The 16,977-nt window shown below is 38.7% G+C and overlaps 1 protein-coding gene and 1 long non-coding RNA gene across 13 annotated transcripts; both read right to left on the bottom strand.

Moving 5' to 3' along the window:
• Nucleotides 1-1,794: 1,794 nt before the first annotated feature.
• On the bottom strand, nucleotides 1,795-10,889 carry LOC108866183. 8 transcript variants are annotated; one of them, XR_007252018.1, is made up of 9 exons: nucleotides 10,594-10,889; nucleotides 10,136-10,331; nucleotides 9,452-9,830; nucleotides 9,023-9,209; nucleotides 8,847-8,904; nucleotides 8,284-8,404; nucleotides 7,198-7,952; nucleotides 2,161-7,081; nucleotides 1,795-2,082 (listed from the first exon to the last, which is right to left on the bottom strand). It is a non-coding gene; the product is annotated as an uncharacterized LOC108866183 (long non-coding RNA). The 8 variants fall into 8 exon arrangements; XR_007252019.1 differs by having other exon boundaries at nucleotides 1,795-2,072; XR_007252022.1 differs by having other exon boundaries at nucleotides 1,795-7,081; nucleotides 7,198-7,355; nucleotides 7,912-7,952; nucleotides 10,594-10,884.
• A 2,627-nt stretch (nucleotides 10,890-13,516) lies between these two features.
• On the bottom strand, nucleotides 13,517-14,986 carry LOC103934963. Of its 5 annotated transcripts, XR_007252053.1 has the most exons (4): nucleotides 14,835-14,985; nucleotides 14,598-14,657; nucleotides 13,721-14,351; nucleotides 13,517-13,622 (listed from the first exon to the last, which is right to left on the bottom strand). XR_007252053.1 is itself a non-coding variant. In XM_018644381.2 (3 exons), exon 3 carries the CDS (start codon nucleotides 14,340-14,342, stop codon nucleotides 13,791-13,793), a length of 552 nt encoding a protein of 183 aa, XP_018499897.1. In that variant the 5' UTR covers nucleotides 14,343-14,361; nucleotides 14,598-14,657; nucleotides 14,835-14,986; the 3' UTR covers nucleotides 13,517-13,790. The 5 variants fall into 5 exon arrangements, 4 of the variants coding, with proteins under 4 accessions (XP_018499897.1, XP_018499898.1, XP_048423622.1 ...); XM_018644381.2 differs by having other exon boundaries at nucleotides 13,517-14,361; nucleotides 14,835-14,986; XM_018644382.2 differs by having other exon boundaries at nucleotides 13,517-14,351.
• Nucleotides 14,987-16,977: the final 1,991 nt, after the last annotated feature.

The following is a 16,977-nucleotide window of genomic DNA, read 5'->3' as shown; positions in this document are numbered from 1 at the left end:
TTGCAAATAATTAACTAAGATTTTGGTTTTGCATAAATTGTTTTAAATAATCCCTACGGAAAACGACCTTGCTTGAGCCGTTTATATTACAACAACCTTATTATCTTGCAAGTATTTTGTGTGATTTTAACCTCTTTGCGCAGGTACCTAAAAATCCTATCACACCTAAAGTCGGAATTTGAGATGAAAGATATTGGGAAAACTCAATACTATGACATGTCTCGACCTGGAGAACGAGCATAGTCTGAATGTAATCCTAGTACATCAATTGAACTATACCTAGAAGATGTTGCATCGCTCTAATGAGGATAATGAGAAGCTTTCGAGTACCTTTATGGTCATTCGATCGCTAGATGTTAAACGACATCTCTTTCATCCTAAGGAGGATGAAGAAGAGATTTTGGAACCTGAGTTTGATATCTAAGTGCGATTGACGCTTTATTGTTCTTAGCTCAGTGTACTAGACCCAAGATTTCTTTCGCTGTCAATCTTTTGGCAAGATAAAACAATGTGCTCACACGTAGACACTATCGAAAGGTACGACGAGTTAAAGTTTGTTCTATCCCTATCGAAAGGTGTCGCAACCCCCTTAGTTCTTGAGTTGATTCTCGGCTTACTAGTTATGTTGATACAGGATACTTATCCGATCCGCATAAGGCACGCTCTTAAACGGGTTATGTCTTTACCTTTAGAGACACCGCAACATCTTGAAGGTTAACGAAACAGACCTTAGTTGTCACTTCTTCGAACCAGGCTGAGATTCTTGCCCTACATGAAGCTACTCAAGAATGCTTCTAGCTAAGAGCAGTTGTGGAACACATTCGAAGCACCTGCAAATTTTCTTCCATCGTTGACGTCCCTACAAAGATCTTTGAAGATAACGCAGCATGTACCGAACAACCCAAGAAGGGATACATCAATGGAGACAACACCAAGTACATTGCGCCAAAGTTCTTCTCCTCACATCAACAACAAGAGTATCATAAGATTGAAGTCAAGCAAATCCGTTCCCAGGACAACTTGGCCGACCTCTTCACCAAGTCTTTGCCGAAGACGATGTTTCAGACGCTTGTTTAAGGTATTGATATGTGTAAACTTTTTGAGTTGTAAATTGTTAGTTCTCTTTATAATTATGTCAAACTCTAAGGGAACAATCCTGAAGTATACTCGCTTGATCACACAGAGAAATTCCTACACTTTCTCTTCTCTCTCTCTCTCTCTCTCTCTCTTTCTCTCTCTCTCTCTCTTATTTTCTTGTCACTAAAATAGGTCACAACGAAAATTCTAAAAAAAAATTATCGTCAAATTTACTTTCATGTATTTGTGTTGGACATTTTACATGCTTGGAAATGAAATCCGTTATGGCTGCCAATTTAGACATGAAACCAACGCCCTATAGCTTCTCTCACACTCCAACATGAGGAAGATGTTCAAGCACTTCGCAAAACTGACACTGAAAGCGTAGGATGATGACATACGGAGGAGATTGAAGGACGAGGTTGGTACGACCAGGTGCCATTGTATTACCATTAAAATGTATCTAAACGGGCAGGGATCAAAACCCATGCACAGATGGGAAGGGGAGGGGAGGGGATGGAGAATACCATGAACAGAGTCCTACTAAGCACCAACCGGCACTCTATTGGGAACATAAGTCGATACCTACACACACGCGACACACCCCATCATCATATTCTCAAAAAAATAAATAAATAAGAAAGGAAAGGCCTGTTTGCTATAAGCCTACCAACGCTTAACCTATTTATGCTACTAAAAATCTACTAAAAAATAGTCTGCTTGCCAAAAGCCAAACACAAGTAAATAATTAGAGGCACAGAGGCTATCGAATATACACTTAACGTCAACATTACAAGTTGTTCCAAAAATACAATACGAACAAGTAAAAACACTTATTACATATCTTAGCTAGAAGTGACAACCTCCTTGACAAGTCCTTGTGTCGATCCATAGAAGTTACACAATCTCCTCCTACCTACTTCAAGGGTAGGGTCACTTCACCAGACCTCCGAATTATAGCCCACCTTTTTCCTAGCCTCGTTCTTCGCGGCTTTCTGCATTTAGCTGCTGCTTAACCTTCAGCTGCTACTATGAGAGAGAGAGAGAGAGAGAGAGAGAGAAAATAAGAGAAAGAAAGGGCACCATTGAAGGCGGCAGAGAAGATGAGGCTGGGCAACACTTGTTTGGGGTATTTCTCTTGCGACGACACCCTAGTTGAGTAGTTAGCTAAGGCCTTTCCCTTTCCCCTGATATATGATTCTTTGTCTGTTCTCACTTTTATCCTTCTTGCAGGGCAGTCTAGTGCGGAGAAACAAACAAAAAACACAATGAGGCTGCTAGTCTAACAGTTTCATTGCCAACATGAGCCAGAGCAAATCATGGGGTATCGCGACACTCCCCTCCCCTCCTATTTATTTCATTTATTTACTAACTACTTACGAGATAATTAATTTGATTTGTTTCATTTATTTTTCAATACTAAGGTAATTCATATTGGGTGCATATTGGATGTCCTCCTTTGTTATATATTGGACTAGATTATTGAAGTGAATTCGAGTGGATTGGATTGATCTCTAAAGTTATCAACTCATACCTAGGCATCCCTATTGAAATTCAAGTTATGTTACAAGCAAAAAGAAGATATAAAACTCTTGTGTCCACCCCAACCAACTTACTTAGGTCTGGCTAGAATAAAGAAAACCTATCAACACAAGCCAGCTTTGTTGATAACTTAGGGGATAATAGGTTGTACTGTCATGTCATTAACTATTGTTTACTTAATTTTAATGAAGATGGGTATTGATGCATTATCTTATTTATCATATTTAAAGGACAATATATAGGTTCAAAGTGAATTGGTTACTTATGATCCAAAAGGATGTTCGTAGTCAAGGAGTAGAACATTCATGTGTTGCTCATGCAGTCGCACAGACGGTGGAGGCCGCCCTGGCTTACAACTACGGGGTTTGCCCAAAGGTCTCCATGAGCAACTTGGCACTCAATGTACGTGCGCCCTACATATTTGAAGTAGAACCACATGCTGGCAAGGACAATGGTTCATCCTCTTGATGTGAAGAAGTTGGTGAGTCTAGGTCAGTAGATTACTTTCAATTCATAAGCGAACATGGGATAATGTTGGAAAATTTTTGGCAAGTCGAAGAAGGGACACTTATCGAATAAGAGTAGGGGCTCGAAAATAAAAAAAAACTATTCATGCATACCCACACAAACACTTGACCAGATAGAAGAGGAGTCAAAGTTGTGATCCATGGTTATAAATGGTTCACCAAGCAAATTCCAATTGCACCCAGTATTCCTATGTCTAATCAAATGCGGGTGCTCGGTATCAATGTTAATCAAAGGGCTATTGAGATGCAAATGATGAAGGCGCTTCTAACGTATCCCGCCATTGTTCTCTTTTTCTCAATAGATCAGCACTTCCACAATTACAAGCACAAAGTCTACGTGTTGTCGCTAGATAAGCCTTGCGAGGCCCATATCCATCCTGTGACACTTCTTGGGTGGGGAAAATATGAAGAAAAGATCACCGGCTTTGGGTTAAAGAAAAGGAAGAGGGATGAAGCTCCGAATATGGGTGAATTTTGGCGCATAAGCAATCCATGGGGCAATGATTGGGGTACATTATAAAGGGAATGACGCTCCCTTATATCCACCACATTGCATTCCCAACATTTGATAAGGAGAGAAAAGTCTACCTAACTGCGGATGGCAATGTTATCAGCTACCAAGTTATCTCTGAAGGCAGTCAAAGGTAAAATAATTGACTTAATTGTTTTAAATTATAATAAAGTGCCCTGAAACCTCGAAGTTAATCTTTTATCGTTCAATTTATTTCATTCTATGAAATGAATCTTCATTATGCCTTAAATTCTATACGTAAGATAGTTGGGCAATACATGGCATTTAGGCTTGTTTGAGTGGCACTGGAATTCGGAAATGAAAGAAAGCAGCACATTTGTTTTGGTGATGTAGGGTTCTTTCTTAATTGCGTTTGAGCTTTTTGACCTTCTCTCTTGATAGATTAATGTGTTTAATAATGTTAGATATGTTATATATACACAGGATGGAGGCTCGTGCTGGTAATGCATATGAGGGAGCTAGATATGAGGCTGAGAGTAAGAGTGGAAAGCTGGCAAGTGGTGATAGTGCCTCCAAGAGAATGGAAATTACTGCTACTAGTGTTGTTTCTTCTCTTATTTCTCATTATAATGGGTTGTCACTTGGTAGCAACAAAAGCGAAAGAGCATCTGATACTCGTTAGTGAGGAAGTTGTTGGAAGGTAAGTTTTCTTGTGTATTTTTAGTATTTGATAACTGAGTGAAAACATTTTCATTTCTTTTCTAATCCAGATGAGTCATGTTTTGTTTATGCAATGTACAAAGGAAGGTCATCGTCTTGTGGATCGTAGGATAGCAGAGATATGGAATTTTAAAGAGCAACACATGTTTTGTTTTCCTTTAGCATGTGTTGCCCTTTAAAATTCCATATCTCCGCCATCCTACGATCCACAAGATGATAACCTTCCTTTGTACACTGCATAAATATCAAAAACAAAACCTGACTCATCTGAATTAGAAAAGAAAAGAAAATATTGTTTTCACTCAGTTATCAAATACTAAAAATACACAAGAAAACTTACCTTCCAACAACTTCCGCATTAACTACGAGTATCATATGCTCCTCCGCTTTTGTTGCTGCCAAGTAACAACCCATTATAATGAGAAATAAGAGAAGAAACAACACTAGTAGTAGTAGTTTCCATTCTTCTGGAGGCACTATCACCACTTGCCAGCTTTCCACTCTTACTCTCAGCCTCATATCTAGCTCCCTTATATGCATTACCAGCACGAGCCTCCATCCTGTGTATATATAACATATCTAACATTATTAAACACATTAATCTATCAAGAGAGAGAGAGTCAAAAAGCTCAAACCCAATTAAGAAAGAACCCTACATCACCAAAACAAATGTGCTGCTTCTTTTCATTTCCGAACTCCAGTGCCACTCAAACAAGCCTAAATGCCATGTATTGCCCAACTATCTTACATATAGAATTTAAGGAATAATGAAGATTCATTGCATAGAATGAAATAAATTGAACAATAAAAGATTAACTTCGAGGTTTCAGTTATTATAATTTAAAACAATTAAGTCAATTATTTTACCTTTGACTACCTTCAGAGATAACTTGGTGGCTGGTAACATTGCCATCCGCAGTTAGGTAGACTTTTCTCTCCTTGTCAAATGTTGGGAATGCAATGTGGTGGATATAAGGAAGCGTCATTCCCTTTATAATATACCCCAATCATTGCCCCCATGGATTGCTTATGTGCCAAAATTCACCCACATTCGAAGCTTCATCCCTCTTTCTTTTCTTCAACTCAAAGCCGGTGACCTTTTCTTCATATGTTCCCCACCCAAGAAGTGTCACATCATGGGTATGGGCCTCGCAAGGCTCATCCAGCAATGGCACATAGACTCCGTGCTTGTAATTGCAAAGTGTTGATCTACTGAGATAATGAGAACAATGGCAAGATGCGTCAAAAGCACCTTCATCATTTGTATCTCAATAGCCCTCTGATTAACATTCATACCGGACACCCGCATTCGATTAGGCATAGGAATACCGAGTGCAATTGGAATTTGCTTGGTGAACCATTTAAAACCATGGATCACAACTTTGACTCATCCTCTCTGGTCAAGTGTTTGTGTGGGTATGCATGAATAGTTTATTTATTTTCGTAGCCCCCACTCTTATTCGATAAGTGTCCCTTCTTCAACTCGCCAAAAATTTTCCAACATTATCCCGTGTTCGCTTATGAATTGAAAGTAATCTACTGACCTAGACTCACCAGCAAACCGATAAGCTAATACGATAGTTATCATCTCAATTTCTTCACATGAAGAGGATGAACCATTGTCCTTGCCAGTGTGTGGTTCTACTTCAAATATGTAGGGAGCACCTACATTGAGTGCCAAGTCTCTCACAGAGACCCTTGGTCTAACCCCGTAGTTGCAAACCAGGACGGCTTCCACTGTCTATGCGACTACATGAGCAAGCAACACATGTATGTTCTACTCCTTGACTGCGAACATCATTTTGGATCAAATCTAACCAATTCACTTTGAACCTATATATTCTCCTTCAAATATGATAAATAAGATAATGCATCAATACCCATCTTCATTAAAATTAAGCAAACAATAGTTAATGACATGAGAGTACAGCCTATTATCTCCCAAGTTATCAACAAAGCTGGCTTGTGTTGATAATTCATCACCAAGAACAAATGGACATGGACAACAATCTAAGGAATAAAAAAAAAGGAAGAATTGACAAGAAAGATGGCAATGGAGGGAGGAAGAGGCAACGTAAGGGACTCTAAAACAATAAAATTAGGGTTTAATTTATTTCATTTCATTTGATATGAACATGAATCAAAACCGATAGCTAAAAGGTTACTTCAAGGCCTTGGTTGGTCGTCTCTAGGGATATGGATTAGAACGGGAAGACTACAAGTTGAAGGTAGATATTGAAGATGGTTGAAGAATGATCCCTACTATTTATCATGTTATCTCCCATTCTCCTACCCTACCACCAATTTGAGTGGGATTGGGACTGGGATTGGAATTGGAATTGATAGGTTTTCTTTATGCTAGTCGGACCCAACTAAGTTGTTTGGGGTGGACACGAGTTTTATATCTTCTTTTTGCTTGTAACATAAATTGAATTTCAATAGGGATACTTATGTATGGGTAATAACTGTAGAGATCAATCCAATCCACTCGAATTCGTTTCAATAATCTAGTTCAATATATAACAAAGGAGGACATCCGATATGCACCCAATATTAATTACCTTAGTATTGAAAATAAATGAAACAAATCAAATTAATTATCTCTTAAGCAGTTAGTAAATAAATGAAATAAATAGGAGGGGAGGGAAGTGTCGCAATACCCCATGATTTGCTCTGGCTCATTTCGGCAAGGAAACTGTTAGACTGGCAGCCCCTTTTGTTTGTTTCTCCGCACTAGACTGCCCTGCAAGAAGGATAAAAGTGAGAACTAACAACAGACAAACACAGAGCATCATATATCGGGGGAAAGGGAAAGCCCTAGCTAACTACTCAACTAGGGTTTGGTCGAAAGAGAAATACCCCAACCAAGTGTTGCCCAGCCTCCTTTTCTCTGTCGCCTTCAATGGTGTCCTCTCTCTCTGTCTCTCTCTCTCTCTCTCTCTTTCCCTTCTTCTCAGTAGCAACTAAAGGTTAAGAGAGAGAAAGACCATTGCCAAGGGCGGCGCCCTCCCTCTCCTCTGATAGAAACCTTGTTGTTAGGGTTAGGAGGCTTTGGTGGACTTGTTTTGTTTCTGGGTTTTACCGTCGGTTTTGTCTTTTTCTTTCTCTCCTCTTTGTCTTTCTTTTAATTTTTATGATGTTTGTTCGTTCCTTCCTTCTCACTTGTAAAGGCTCTTTCGTCTCCATTAATTTAATTCAGACATCTCCTTTTTATCATTATTATTATTATTTTATGTTCAATTATACTTGTAAAACATACATTGCCAAGTCTGAGACTATGATTATCAACCCACATAAATTTATAAATGCTGTATTTTTATTTCATTTTTTTTTTTTTCCTTTTATAATGAAATCGGATTGGAGGCATGTTTTCTTGGTTAAAAACCACTGCTGTAGTGGCAGTTTGGACATACTTTGATTTTGGTTAATGCAACATGGATGCCCGCTAACACCTACGCTATTTACTCTACTTAAAAACTATGGAATATGACTGACAGGATCAAGTAAAGCTACTTGAATCAAATATAATTTTACTAGCACGACAGGACACGAGGAGATGCACAGGAGAACTACCTGGAAGCACCATTGCAAAAGCCTCTTCCAGACCGTAATTCCTGCTCAAATCAATAGTAGAAGATTAAAGTAAATACAATATCTAAATGCCAACAAAGTCCACGACAAACTTTCACACAGAAGGTTGAAGATTATTGAAAGGAATTATCAATTTGACGAAAGAAAGAGCTAACCCCTCAATGATTCTGATGCCAAATTGGCGAAAATCTAAGTTCTAGTCATTACCAATAAACAAAATACATCCAAAATCTAACCACCTCACGAAAAAAAAAAAACTCATATTGGACAGAAAAAAAAAATTATGAAACAAATATCAGTAGCTAAATTGATATACAATAAAACATATTTTCAATAAACATCTAGAGACCTTACCAAAGTAAGCCATCAACACTCGACAGATGAAAATGCCATGCTAAATAAATACTCTTCTTGCATGATCAGTATTCCCATGAAAAGCCTCCCTTCTTGCATGAACTCCAAATAGCAATACATCCTATTTGTGTATAGTGCCAAAATAGACAAGATCAGTAATTTAACTATTACCCCAAACAAGATCAGGAATACTATCATACAAATCCGTTAGTCAGTAAGAAAAGGTTCTCTATAGAGCATGTCAGAAGGTGCAATAATTTATTTTCACGAATTGACACACTTCTCACACATGCTACACCAGGTATCGATGCATTATTGGTACATAAATGTACGCAGATCTTTATGAAAACTTTCCAGTTTCGTCCACGTCTCTCATTGAAATCACTTTAAAATCTTTTTATTTATTTATTTACTTTTATGTTAAAAGAAAATGATACGGTATCTCAAAATTTGGAAAAATTGACTAAATGAGGCCAAACAATTCATAGCATTAGAATTTCAGATCTTAAACCAAATGGAAGATATTATGTGTACAGCATTGGAGGATCCAATATAACTATTACCTGATGGTCACTCTTTAAGACGAACTTTCCTAGAGCTCGGAATGGGGTAAGTGAATGGCTGTAAGGATTCAAATTCATAGCAGATAGCTCTTCAGCAACTAAAGCAGCATCTTATTGGACACAATTACGTGGAAAAGCAGATAAACAGAGCAAGGTAGCACTAGGAAGAAATTCACCTAGGCGGCCTGTTCTTCACTCAATGTCATTGGTGGTACCCAAGAGAGATTCGAAGCTGAAATTACTTTTACTGCCTCATGGTTTGGTTAAAAAATGATCAACCGTTCTCAAACATGTAATATAGGATCTGGCAATGCCTCCAAGCTAAGGACTTTCTAAGCTCAAGTTGAACTGTTTGCAGATATCCTGTGCGGGGAGGTAAGACAATTATAGTATTTATTGATGAAATTAAATTTACAAAATACAAAGAAATGAAGAAGACTTTTTCTTCTGCAAGTTTAAAAACATTTCATAAAAATAATTTCCACTTTCACTGTGGAAGTCAGATTTCTTTATGACAAAACATAAGTGGACAAAGAAAGTATGAACATATATGCAATGCAACAAAGGGTAAGATTATGAAGGTGCACTGCTAATAGGACCCTCACCACAGAGAGCTTTTCCCGCCGGGGAAATCAATGAATTGTAACCCTAGAGATAAACGGGCCTCAGACGAGCTCAAGGAAAATAGGTAGTGATTGACGTTTTTGTACATTATGACTCGCGAAAGGTGCGCCATCTGCTTTTTCCCATAAGTTTACCAACATTGTGAGAGGCAGCAGCAGCTGTTACATGTTCAAACCCAAAATAAAGCAGTATCTGTTCAACTCTGTTGGGTGAGGAGTAAAGGACAAAAGAAACTGAATTCAATTTCAGCCAGCCACATTTGCCATCCAACCCTACAAAAACTGAGAAATGTATCAACCAGACCAAGTTCTAGTTGAACAGTGGCAGGGGATCTGGAGGAAGATTTCCTTCGCGGCAAACCTGCATCAACCAGCACCACATTCGAAGTTGGAACAAAAATAAGTTAATCTTAGAAGCAAAAGTTATCTCATGCTGCAAGCAACACAAGACAAAAAGTAGGTATAGACAAAAGATTTAGAAGATACAAAAGCAAGTAAATACTCAAGAAATCTAATTCAAAAGTAACCACCAATTCTAGAGCAGCCACTAACACCCATAAGCAGAAATAGAACAAGGCACTGAAGTTGTTGATAGTGGATCATCAGATACAACACCAGCACCACCTTTGCCATCAGTCATCGGATGTTTGAGTATAAAAAAATCACCTGAAACCGCAACCGCAAGGTCTCTGGGGACAAGTATACGAGAGCGCAAGCTTTAGGTTGTCCATATGTAGTTCGAAAGCCATGTAATTTGCAGGCGAGAACAATGTCGACCAGCAGATTTTAGTTTACCATCCACCGATGTAATGCAAACCCCGGAAGTCAGGCCCAGATAGCTCAGCAATGTCCGTCCTCCATTCTGCATTACAAATAAGCGAGAAAATTTTTTTAAAAGCTTCAAGCTTTCAACCCCTCGCCCTCTCTCTCTCTCCCTCCCTCCCTCGCTCTCTCTCTCTCATCAATTCCCTACACCAAAACAACTTTTATTGATAATATTAATCTAATTGTTGCTGAGAGAGAGATTACAGGAAGGAAAACATGAAAAAGTTTCATACTTTAAACTAAAATTTAGCAAATAGCAATTTAGCATGAGAATCGAGGAGGAGGCAATAAATAAATACCTCTACAAACACTTGCAAATTAGCAATGTCAATTGTCGCCGTCGCCATGAGAATCGACCGGAGTCGACCCAAACCCCAATACATACGCCTCAGCCTGGGACCGGACATCCTCTTGCTCATTTTCTTGCGGTGGCGCTGGCGGTGGTGATAAGAGGCGGCGGCCAGGGTTTAAAGTGTGACCCTCAACCCACGGCGTCGTTTATGACGGAGAATACGGTACAGTGGATGGGACTGGGACTGGGACTGGGACTGGACTGGGAAGTGGGAAATCATTAATGGTATGGATTATTACATTTTTCGTATTCCACACGCAAAACTCAACATTATTATAGCTGGTTTGGTAGGAAGGTGATTCTGAAAAAAGCTTCTATCAAAAAAAGCTGAGAGTTATTTTTATGTTTGGTAAACACTCAGCTTCGGCTTTTTTTCACAGTTTTGAATGAAAAAAAGCCAAAAACAAAAAGCTGCAAAACCCAGCTTTGAAAAATCGGCTTTTTTTCACATCTGTTTTACATAAAAGTTTACCAAACATTCTAATACTGCTTTTTTTTTTTCAAAAGAACTTTTACAAAAAATTTTACCAAACACTCTGCTGCTTTATTTCACAGCTGCTTATTCTTACAGCATAGCAGAAGCAGTTTTTTTTCAAAGCACAGCAATACCAAACCAGCCCTTAGTCTCTTGTTTTTACTTTTAAAGGAATCTTTTCCAAAGGCCTCTTCGGATTTCCAATTGCATTTGAGTAATCCATTTGGCTCCTAAATTAGTTTTTCTCTATTCTTTTTTACGGTAAAATGGTTTGTGTCTGTATACTAGTGAACGTTGGTCAGTCATCTGAACGTCTAATTATGAAATGCATCTGAGAGTAACTAATTATACAACACCTCATTTCACTTGGAAGCTACTTTTTTTATTTTTTTATTTTTTTGGGTCATTAGTTAAGCTTGGGAATGGGGGGAATCGAACTTGGGTGAAGTGGGAGTTTCTTTGGCTCTAGTGCCACTGCACTAGGCCCCCATCCCCACTCGGAAGCTATTGAAGTGACATATTTGGGCGAAAAAGTTGAGAGCTCTACGCCTCTCGAGGCTTGGGTATATAACCAACCAACCAGAATCATTGTTCTTTACTTGTCAACATTGAAGGTGCTTTTATGTTGCTAGATTCTACGACTTCAATGTTGTTTACTTATTCGAACTAAAGATATGGCTAGTTGTCAACACAATGATATTTACTTATTCAAACTGAAAATGCGTTAACGAGAGGAAGGGTTGGGATAGTTAATATTCTTCTCGGGTGTGTGAGAAGTGTTTTGTGTAGAGCGAGGGTTTTTGCGTATAACAAAATATGCCTCTGCGTGTTTATCATCAAGTCACATTTTGAATTTACGATAGTTGAAGTTTATATCGATAACATAAATCTCAACGGGACTCCTAAAGAGCCAAAAAAAACTATCGCGCACCTCAAGTCAAAATTTGAGATTAAAAAATTTTGGGAAAACTCGATATTGTCTCGGCCTCAAGATCGAATATTGTTTTGGCAGTATTCTAGTCCACCAGTCGAACTATACCAAGAAAGTGTTGTGTAGCTGTTAATGAGGATAGAGGAAGCCTTCAAGTACTCATATGGTCGTCCAAACGGTATCTCCTCGTGAGCGTTTATCTTTCTGTTTAGTTAGATGTGGTGGTTATATATGTAGATAGCAACTGTATTGTGTTTGTGTTGGGTTTGTAATCATGAAAATGTATTGCTTATGGATGATGTTCCTCGTTTTGTATTATTAATGAAGCTTTCCAAGAGGTTTTGGAGGGAAAGTGATTAAAAAACTTTCCGATTACAATTGTGCTATTAGATTGGAAGCTATTATGTTTAATTTTTTGACAATTTAAGTCACGTAACTTGCATATTAAGAACTTATGGATGAGTAACCGTATTACTCTCTAAAGAGTGTGGTGCGCATGTCAATCAATTTTAATTGACAGACAACTGGCTACTGCATTAGTAGTGCAATCGATTAAATCCAAGAAATCGATTCATTTCTACTGCAATTGGCCATGCACGCAAAACTCAAAACGCAAAACAAAAAGTCTGCTTGCCAAAAGCCAAACATAAGTAAATATTAGAGGCATCAGATGCTACACTTAACGTCAACATTACAAATCGTTCCGAAAATACAATACGCACAAGTAAAAACACCTGATGATTACATATCTTAGCTAGAAGTGACTAACTCCTTGACAAGTCCTTGTGTCGATCCATAAAATTTCTTCTCCTTAAGAAGGGATATATCAAAGGAGGCAGCACCAAGCACATTGCCTCAATCTTCTTCTCCTCACATCAGCAACAAGTGTATCAGAAGATTGAAGTCAAGCAAATTCGTTCCCAGGACAACTTGGCCGACCTTTTCACCAAGTCTTTCCCGAAGACAACGTTTCAGAAGCTTGTACAAGGAATTGATATGCGTAAACTTTTTGAGTTGTAAATTGTTAGTTCTCTTTGGAATTATGTCAAACTCAAGAGAACAATCCCCAAGTATACTCGCTTGATCACACAAAGAAATTCCTACACTTTCTCCACTCTCTCTCTCTTTGTCGCACCCCCTTATTCCCTTGTCACTAAAATAGGCCACAACAGAAATTCTAAAAAAATCATCGTTAAATTTACTTTCATGTATTTTTGTTGGACATTTTACATGCTTGGAAATGAAATCCGTTCTGGCTGCCAATTTAGACATGAACCAACGCCCTATAGCTTCTCTCACACTCCAACATGAGGAAGATGTTCAAGCACTTGGCAAAACTGAAACTGAAAGCGTGGGATGATGACATATGGAGGAGATGGACGACCGGGTGCCATTGTAATACCATTAAAACGTATCTGAAGGGGCGGGGATCAAAACCCGTGCATAGACGGGGAGGGGAGGCGATGGAGAAAACCATGAACAAGGTCCTACTAAGCAACAATCGGCACTCTGTTGGGACCATAAGTCGATAGATACATACACGAACGACACACCCCATCATCATATTCTCCTAAAAAATAAATAAATAAAAAGCATGCTTGCTATAAGCCTATCAACGATTAACCTATTTATGCTACTAAACCTCTACCAAAAAAAAGAAGTGACTACCTCCTTGACAAGTCGTTGTGTCAATCCATAGAAGTTACACAATCTCCTCCTACCTACTTCCAGGGTAGGGTCACTTCGCCAGACCCCGAATTATAGCCCGCCTTTTTCCTAGCCTCGTTCCTCGCGGCTTTCTGCACATAGCCTCCTTCTCCTTCTTCCTCTCCTCCTCCCTCCAGATCAGGTACTCCTTCGTCCTGGCATCGGCCTTCTCTAGATCAGCATAAAAATCTTCCAAGTCAAAAGGCTCATCAGATAATGCAACCTTGCGACCATCACCATCAGTCAAAAGGTAGAGACATTCGGGAAAGGGGGTTTCATCAACAGGCATGTCCTCAGCAACTGGCCATGGCCATGGTGGCATAGTGGGAAATTGATAGGCCGCCTTGTTCTTGTTTGGTGAACGATAGGCCGGTTTTTTGGCATCCAGATATCTTTTCTTCTTGTTAGCCTTATAGCTCGGTTGATGTGCATCCTCGTCCTCCTCCTTGCCCGTAGAGTTTCTAGTACTTATGAGATGCTCCGAGGTGTTACACACTGATAGTTTGTTATATTGGGAAACAAGGGCGGACACAGCACCAACCGTAACTCCCTTGCGAGCACTGATATCGCCAGCAGCCTCCATCGATTACCTCTGCAATGCACTAATACATATATCAATCACAGTATTAATCATACAATTCATTGCCAATCAAACCCTAAGAACCGAAATTACTTCATGGATCTCATGATAATAATTAGAACCTTAATTCAAACCCCAAAACTGAAATTTAGAGAATTAATTCAAACCCCAAAACTGAAAATTGGAACATTAATTCAAACACCAAAATTGAATTGCTTCAATGATGGGAGAGAGAGAGAGAGAGAGAATTTTGTTTACCTAATCGATGAGATCGAGCCTGTGTTCGCCTTCACTCGTTCGTTGGTTGCCAAATAAACACTGTGTCAGAAAACCCCAAAAAAATGGGTTCATCATACATGTTAGCTGCTAGAACCAAACCGTGAATTAAAATTAAACTACAAAAATGAAGCAAACTAAGAGAGCAGCCAAACCCTAACCTAACTAACTAAATTAAATTAATTAATTACAACAAATATATTCAAGCAAATTGAGTACCTGGTTGCTCGGTCTGTCGTCGGATATGAGACTAAGACGGAGAGAAATAGCGTCTTCCTATCTGTTCTTTTTGTATACCAGCGCAGTATACGGTATTCATCCCTTGCCCGCCTTAAGAGCAATCCCACCCTACAAATTGCTCCACGATGATTGAATGAGTGGGCCCAACCCATGCCAATTTCCTCACCGAATGAGTGGGCCCAACTCCAACGGGCAAGGCAATCAGGTGAGAATGGCATGAGGCCTTTTTTTGAGGCTATCTAACATCATCCACGTTTTTTTTTTTTTTTTTTTTTGCTTCAAGCCCGTGACTTTAACGCGCCAAACATGGCGAGTAAGCCGACCAAAGGCAGGTGGCGAGGCACTCTTGCAGGCGCACTCAGACTCTTCTAAAAGGGGGCGATGTGGGTTGTTCTCAATCATTGGATTTCCAACTACTATATTTTTGGGCCGTAGGATTCTCAACAGTAAAAAAATTTGAATTCCCATACCAACGGCTGAGTCACATGTTCACTTTGAATTGTAATTTCTTATTTATTAAATAGAGTATTTATGTTGTTTTTAATTTATTGAATTTAATACTTTATTTAAACTAAGAGTATAGTTATTTAATTTGTTAATTTATTTAAACTAAGAGAATCTTTATTCAAGGGATATAAACACACCAAATAAAATTACATAAACATACCAAAATAAAATTACAAGCACACCAAATAAAAAAAAAACACTCACTAAATGAACTTAAAAAACACACCAAATAAAATTAAACAAACACACTAAATGAACTTAAGTTTCTTGAGCTTGTTTCAATTGTCACTGGTGCTCTATCAAGTCAATTTGCCGAGCATTATGCAGATATGGGTCTTGAATCGCAGTATATCGTTGAATGAGCCTTTCATTGTGTGAAATCTCGTTTTCGGATTTCACTGTTATAATCTACATATTTGTATTATTGAGATTTTATATTATTTTTCGAGAATTTATATTAATTTATTTGAAATTAGATTTCAGTTAAACTAGTTACGAAGAGTGAAGTTTGGAAAATTACTATTTACTCGTTGACCTTTCGAGGTCACAAGTAACGTTTTCGAATACGTCTCGAAGCCATGAGTGCATAAGCGAAAGCCGTTTACGAGTCCAGGTTATAACGGTATAGTTATGGACATCTGAAGTGGTGTTTCTAAACTATAGACTTTAATTTTCTTTAAAACTCCCACTAGGTGGGAAGGGGAACCAATGTAAGGCTTGGTTTTTGGCCCAATCACTTAAGGAAGAAAGGACGGACCAAGAGGAAAAAAGAAAAAGAGGATATTTTCCCCTCCATTCCCGTGGATCCATTTACCCGCGCCAACCCGGAGTGGTTTTTAGCCACTTCCACCATCTTTTCAGGTAAAATTCAACTATCCATCACCTGCAACCTCTTCCAACATCTCCCATCTTCCATTTCCATCCCAAGTTGAGGGTTTTTAGGTCCAAAATCGTGTAAAAACCGTGCGGGTGACCCAAGGAGCTTTGATGGCGATTCCGCCATTCCGGTGAGTTTCACTACCCACCACCACCCTTAGTCAACTCCCCTTGGACCCAGAAACAAGACCCAACAGGTTGTAGGGGAGTTGGGACACCGAGGAAGTCGAATTGAGGAACACCTACCTTAAGGTTCCGGCGGTTCGTGGCCAGTTTGGGGTGTTTTCCGGCCAAATTGGCCTTAACCATAGGTATAAAGTTTACTCTTCTTGTTGAGATCTTCATTCTTGTGAAATTTGAGAATTTTTGGAAAAAGTCGAATTCTTTGATATGTAACATTTGATTTATGAAATGCTGTTGGTTGAGTATATTTTCGATAAGGGTCCGCCACTTAAATATTATAACAATTGACGATCTTACCATTGAATTGACACCAAATTTTAGTATGTTATTGTAGATATGGTTTACGGACCTTAGGGTATTGCTAGTGAAAATCTAGTGGGCCTATATTGGTTTGATAGCGACTTGAATATATGAGACATGATTATTATCTTAATTTCTTATATTGGTATCAATTGTGATTAAGAATTAGTCTTATGAATATGATTTCTATTGAAATGTGATTTTTATATATTTAGCCATAGACCTATGCTTATTAAATAGGATTTGGCTTGTGCAT

Source organism: the organism of the source record quoted next, unplaced genomic scaffold, assembly GCF_019419815.1.
Source record: "Pyrus x bretschneideri cultivar Hongxiangsu unplaced genomic scaffold, Pyrus_bretschneideri_v1 Contig45, whole genome shotgun sequence".
NCBI lineage: Eukaryota > Viridiplantae > Streptophyta > Magnoliopsida > Rosales > Rosaceae > Pyrus > Pyrus x bretschneideri.
The sequence above is the reverse complement of the archived record's forward strand: the minus strand, read 5'-3'. Positions and strand labels throughout refer to the sequence as shown.

Bases quoted from the DNA above. Each gene is read 5' to 3' on its own strand.
- LOC103934963 (XM_018644381.2), bottom strand. From the start codon at position 14,342: ATGGAGGCTGCTGGCGATATCAGTGCTCGCAAGGGAGTTACGGTTGGT.